Source organism: Psammomys obesus, unplaced genomic scaffold (genome assembly GCF_907164565.1).
Source record: "Psammomys obesus unplaced genomic scaffold, mPsaObe1.curated_primary_1811, whole genome shotgun sequence".
NCBI lineage: Eukaryota > Metazoa > Chordata > Mammalia > Rodentia > Muridae > Psammomys > Psammomys obesus.
The window spans coordinates 13,488,144-13,494,576 of NW_026596244.1; the positions used below are offsets into that span (position 1 = coordinate 13,488,144).

At 46.2% G+C, this 6,433-nt stretch overlaps 1 protein-coding gene across 3 annotated transcripts in view; it reads right to left on the minus strand.

Moving 5' to 3' along the window:
* Fhip1a (FHF complex subunit HOOK interacting protein 1A) overlaps nucleotides 1-6,433 on the minus strand; it is a 197,448-nt gene that overhangs the window by 18,266 nt on the left and 172,749 nt on the right. For all 3 annotated transcript variants that reach the window (XM_055596514.1, XM_055596512.1, XM_055596513.1), the window contains 2 exons: nucleotides 6,170-6,337; nucleotides 1,574-1,653 (listed from right to left, as the gene is read on the minus strand). In XM_055596514.1, coding sequence (XP_055452489.1) covers nucleotides 1,574-1,653; nucleotides 6,170-6,337 — 248 coding nt within the window. The remainder of the gene's footprint in view (nucleotides 1-1,573; nucleotides 1,654-6,169; nucleotides 6,338-6,433) is intronic.

Below are 6,433 nucleotides of genomic sequence, written 5' to 3' on the forward strand. Positions count from 1 at the left end.
TGTGTGTGTGTGTGTGTGTGTGTGTGTACATGTGGAGGTCAGAGGTCAACTTCATAACCATTCCTCTGTCAGCATCTCCCTTGTTCATGTTGAAGATACGGTGTCCGCTGGCCTGGGACTCAGCTGTTGACCCTAGCCTGACAGGCCAGTGAGCTCCAGAGATCCTGTCTCTGCCTTTTTGCCTTGGGATTACAAGCATACACTACTCTTTTGTAGGATGGGGGGAGGTTCGAGACAGGGTTTCTCTGTGTAGCCTTGGGTGATCTGGATTTGCTCTGTAGACCAGGCTGGCCTCAAACTCACAGTGATCCACCTGCCTCTGCCTCCCTGAGGGCTGGGATTACAGGCATGTGCCACACGCCTGGCTATTTTTAAAATGGGCTCTGGAGATCAAATCTAGGTCCTCACACTTGTGTGGTGAGCTCTTTCTCAAACGAGCTGTGTCCCCAGCCCCTCCTCAATCAATACCTTCTACTCAAGTCATTTCAGAACCCAGGGGCAGACTAGAGAAAGGCCAGGCCTCCTCAGCCCTGCTCCCAGCATCACGGTCCTATCCCACTGAGGAAGGAGGACACACTCACGGAAACATGGGCTGGCCCTCTCACGAGACAATGACTGGCCCCCTTTCCTGGAGAGCTCCTCAGGGCAGGCCTGCACACTTCGGCCACCAAAGCTTTCCACTCTCTCTTGCCCAGAAAGCACAGCTCTGTGTCTGTGTCGACACACCAGCCCCCCTAAGAGAAGATGGCGGAACAAACAAAGAGCACGTGTCTATGGGAAGCTAATTTCCTCACAGGCCTGGCCTGCCTCCGCTTCTACACAGCTGTCTTCCTGCGGGCCCCCTTGTGGGCCCTGCAGTGCGTGTCAGGGTGGGTCTCTCCGGAGCAGTGCAGGATTTGGGCTCGGCAATAAAAGGAAAGACAGTCTCGGGGTTAGCCTGGGTTCTGCACTGGGATTTGGGCGAACCACGTGGTAGCAATGAAGCCGGTCACGCTCCTTCACGGAAGCAGGGGTCCCGTGGGCAGGGAACAGGGGACAAGGCTGGCCTGCCAGGCCTGCTGCCGGCACTGCGACTCCCACCTCAAACAGCAATGAGCTCCCACCATCCTGAAGGGAGGCGCTGTCATCCTGTGCTGAGCCCTGACTGTTCCCTGCTGTCCTCACAACCGGGGCCCATAGACCGGACGGTCACAGCGCAACGTTACAAAGAAAGGCTGAGACTGGACTCATGTGTTCTGGAGTTTTTTTAATGACAAGAATCCTTGAAGAGGGCAAACCCCAAAGGATACCCAGGAGAATGATGTTCGGCCCTGACCCCAAAGAGCTTTAGGACTCGCTGTGGTTTCCAACATTCTCATTGTTCTCAGGGACGTGCCCGTGGTGCCATGCCCCGCTAAAGCCTCTCCTGATAAAACAAAATTAACTGTAACAAACCACACCAAAAATTAAATTGGTTTTTTAAATAATTTCCCTTCTGAGAGCCATGGCCCTTTGTTTATATCACCAAAGTAAAACCAAACAATAATGTGAGGGAGGAAACTTTCCTTAAAGAGAACAAACAATGGTCGCTCACCTTAGAACGAGTTGTAACATCACATCTTCACAGTGCAAGCCGATGAGAGTTCTGAAAAGCGCCAGGGACACCACGCAAAGCTGGGGAGCAAGCAACACATGGCATTTCAGACGTCAGACTGGTAACTCGCCCCCGACGGTGACAGATGACTCCAGAATCACAGAGCCAAATGGCCTCTCTATCCCTAGCAGTTTTCAAAAACCACACGTGCTGCTAGGAAAACACATTCGGTGCACCAGGTCCCCTAGGAGAGGAGTTGGCTGGAAACCCAGAGCCCGCCTGGGAAACAAACGCTGGTGCTCAGATCGTGACTCTTCAGAGTCAGGTAACAAAGAGTTACCTTCAACAGCTGACACACACCATCCCCCCTACTTCCTCCTCAGACAATCTGTTTTTCTAACGTGTCTGCAACTACGACAGCATTTATTCACAAGAGAGGGCTCACAGGAACCGGCTTATAACCCGGCCTGCTCTTTTCACGGTTTTACGCTCCAAGCCTTGGTTTCTCGCTCAGTATTGGGGAAAATTTTTCCCTTTGGTTCCATATCTTATAGTGTTCTGAGTATGAAAAATCTACTTCCTTAAGGATTTCACTCAAAGAAGTTAAATTAAATATTCTTTATAAACTTACGGATTTTTCAATCTCTAAATACTAAAAAGGAATAATGAACTTCCAAACAGGGGAAACAGCCATTTACAGAAACGGCTGTAGCCTCTCTCTGTAGGTGACAGTCTACCAGACACCTACGTATTTAGACTCCTCCTCCTCTGCAGAGTCTGTGCTGAGGTTTACTCTAGGCAGGAGGAACTTAAGCCAACAAAGCCACTGCAAAGGAACAGCTGCCTTTGACGTGGCTCCAGACAGCTTCCTTGCTCAGGGTGGTGACAATCGGACAGGCAGGTAGGAACAGCACGCCCCCTCCCGTCCCCAGCCACTGTACATGCTTCCCTTACCCACAATGCCTTTCCTGCCCCCTCCGAGGCTTAGCCTAGTGTCACCTCTCCTTTCTGCTCTTCCTCACAACATAGCCACCCAACACGTCTCCAGTCTCACATCGGCGTCCTCTCGTCTGTTGCCACAGTAAGCCCTGTCAGTCACCGTCAGGGTGCTCTGCAAGGTATGTGTTTCTTTTAACAACTGAGTTGTAGGAGTTCTTCATTCTAGGTACAAGTTTTTCATATGACTGAACACTCGCCACCTCGTCTGAGGGTTGTCTTCTCAATCTGAAGATGTCGCTTATTTCTCTATGATTAGAAACTATCGGTATCGCGTATGTGTGCATGAAGCGTGTGGGCACTCCTTCCACTGTGCAGTGTGGAGGTTGGAGGTCAGCTTGGTAGAGTTGGTCCTCTCTGCCCACCCTCATGTGGGCTCCAAGGACTGGACTTAGGTAACCAGCCTAACAGAGAGAGCCTTTTCCTGCTGAAGCATGTCACCTGACCCTAATTTAGACTGACTTTTTGAAATCTGTTCTTGTTACATAGCCCAGGCTAGCCTCTGACTTGTGTACTCCCGAGTTAGCGGACCACCAGGCTCACAGGCATGCACCACCCACCACACACAACACCACACACAACACACACTGCCGGCTGCAGCGTGCACACCTTCAACCCCAGCACTCGGGGAGGCAGAAGCAGGCGGATCAATGTGAGTTCAAGGCCCGCCCGGTCTACAAAGTCCAGGACAGCTAAGGCTATACAAAGAAACCCTGTCTCAAGAGAAAAAAACCAAAAAACCGAAACAAAAAACAACAATAACAAAAAAACATTGAAGAGCTTCATCTTGTCCAGTTTGTCTAATTTTTCTTTTGTTGCTCACATTTTTGGTGTCATCTTAGAGAGAGAGACTATAAAGATTTTCTTATTTTCTTTTAACTTTTAAGTCCTTGATTCATCTTGAGTTAATGTTTGTTAATCATATAATATTTAAATTTCTTTTTTTTCCTCATGGCCTCTTTTTCTTTAATTGTTGTTTTACACAAACACACACACACACACATGTGCATATGGCTGTGGCAGTGTTCCTAAATACATAAGTAGAAGCTGCTCAGACAACATAGCGCTCCATCCATGTGACCTCAGGTCTTTCACTCACGGACACCCGGGTGTCTCTTTTTCAAGTTTGCTTTGGTGATTCTGGGAACTTTGCATTTCTGTGTGAATTTTAAAATCAGTCTATCAGTTTCAACAAAGACCAATCAGTTTTACAGTAACACATTCAACCTGTAGATCAGTTCAGGTGATATTTTTATAGTAACAATATCAAGTCTTCCAGCCCATGAACAGAGAAAGTTTTTCCATTTATTTAGTTCTTTGATTTCTTTCAAAAACATTTGTGGTTTTGCATTATACCTTACACTTCTTTGGTGAAATGTCTTGAATTGTTTTATAACCTTTGACACTGTTGTAAATATGGCTGATTTAATTTGAGTTTTAGATGGCTCTCTGTGAAGGTTAGTGTTGATTACCAGCGTGGAGAAACCACATGGGAGACAGGCCTCTGGGCATGCGTGTGGCTGAAGGACCCATCCCAGCTGTCCCACGCAGGAGCTCAGCCTCACTGTGCACACAGGCATCCCTCTGTGCCTGACATGGATGTGACAGCTGCTTCTGGCTCCTGTTACCTGCGTAGCTCACCTTGATGGACTCACTTGCTTTTAACTGTAAGCTAAGCAACCTTTCTTCCTCGAAGTAATTGTATTTGTCAGAAAATTTTATCACAGCAACAGGAAAAGAAACGTTAAAATACCATCATAGAAAATAAAATTCATTTTGCTCATGAAATTGTATTTTTGCAGCCTTGCTGAACTCATTATGAGTTCTAATGGCTCTTTGTAGCTTATTTCTTAGATTTTTTTTTTTTTTTTTGCATGTAAGATCATGTTGTCTAAAAAGCAGGCAGCTTTAATTTTAACCTTGGTCTTTGTTTGCTTAATTATGTAAATAGAAGTACTGTGCTTAAATAATTAATAATTAATAACCTTACTCCTCTATTAAGGGAACACTTCCTCTTTCAAGTTTTAGTTTTGAGTTTTCATAGATCCTATCTAGGCTTAAGGAAGGCCCCACTATTGATGGATCCTAGACTCTGGAGGCCATCATTTCACTCTCTGGCTTTGTAAGCTCCTATCTATGGAGAACAAATACAATCAAGCAGTTTGGGTTTTGGTTACCGGCTGTAATATCTTTTTGTTACTTGGTGTACTATCTTCAAGGTTCCTTTCTCTTGTAGCTTCTTCTAGGTGTTTAAAAGTTTGTTGTTTACAGATATCTACATACCTGTGGATTTCTTAATTCTCTGTCAATGTTCTTTTTAATTTAAACTAACTATAAGCAGAAAACTAGATGATATCAATCCTTTGGAATCCATTGAGCCTTGTTGGTTTGGCTTGTGGGCACCGTGGAGATGGCTGGATCTGAATCCTACTGCTATCAGGTGAAATATCAATTTACATTTTTTTCCTAGAATAACACTTTAATTTCCTTAATTATTTTTCACACCGTTTTTCTTTAGTGGGCCAGGGCTCTGCTATGTAGCCCAGGTTAGCCTCAGTTTGCAAACTCTCTGCCTCAGTCTCCTAAGAGCTGCATTCCAGACCTGTGCCACCATGCCTGCTCGGGCTGAAGGGTTACATAAGACATGTATTTCTGTATAATATATGTGTAACATGTACATGTATTTACATGTGTGTACATGCTATACACATATTGTATAGAGAGTATGTCTGTATATGTTATGCATGTTTTTCTCCAGTGTGTGCTTTTGTTCTTCCAGCACGTCTATCAAACTCTGCTTCAGACTTAAACTCAATTAGTTCAAACAAAATACAGAATTATTCCCATAGAGTTCCATTCTCTCTCCTTCCTCTCTGTGATATTTTTCTTAAACATGTAGCATACATACACTGATCTCAGTACTGTTAGATTTTATCTATTGCTTTTAAAACAATAGATGTTTTAAATGTGGAGTGACCTAGCCAGCCCAAAGAGGAAGAGGAGGAGCATAGGGGGAAAAGAGGGAGGGAGGAGGAGACCAGGAGGAGATGAGGGAGGGGGCTGCAGCTGAGATACAAAGTGAATAAATTGTAAAAAACAACATGAAACAAAAACAATGGTTGCAATGGAATAGACCTGTCTTTGAAGAGGGCTGCTGCAGGAGGCACTCAGAGGATTTAATGGATCTTCCAAGCTGAGTGTTGCTCCAAATGAAAAACTGAACACCTAAACCGGCAGTCTCCCAGACTCCACTTCAAAACACAGTGGGCGGAGCTCTAGCTCATGCTCAGCTTCCTTGGCCTTTCCTGCACCAAAGTCTTTACGTCCTTAGAAGCTTGCTTTTTCAGAAGTGCATGTTGCCAGTTCCACTGAAGAAAGCATTCACACAGACAAACTGAGAAAAAATGAGGGTGGGAGGCCGCAGGGCCACCATCCTAACAAAGGGACACCTGACAGCAAAAAATGTTACAAGCTCTCCATCCAAATAGAGAGAGGACAGCAGCTGCAGGGGAAACGGAAACAGAGGGTAGGGAATATTCACAATCTCATTCTTCTCTGGAATCTGGGCTGAAGGCATCCTTCCTCGGATGCTCGCCTTACCCGAAAGGGGGTGTTGATCCGGCTGGTGAGGGTGTCCAGAATGTGCACATTTTCGTGTCGGTGCAGCAGGATGAATCGGAGGAAGATCTCCAGAAGTGCTGGCTCAGAGATGCTGCGCAGGAAAAGGTCCAGGTATGCGGTCGTGGTCATGACCTCTTCCACCGTCACCTGGGACCAGAGGCAGAGTGAGCACAGGTGGCCACCTTCTCCAACCCCGTCTTAGCACAGGCACGGGGACCAGAGGCAGAGTGAGCCAGGTGGCCA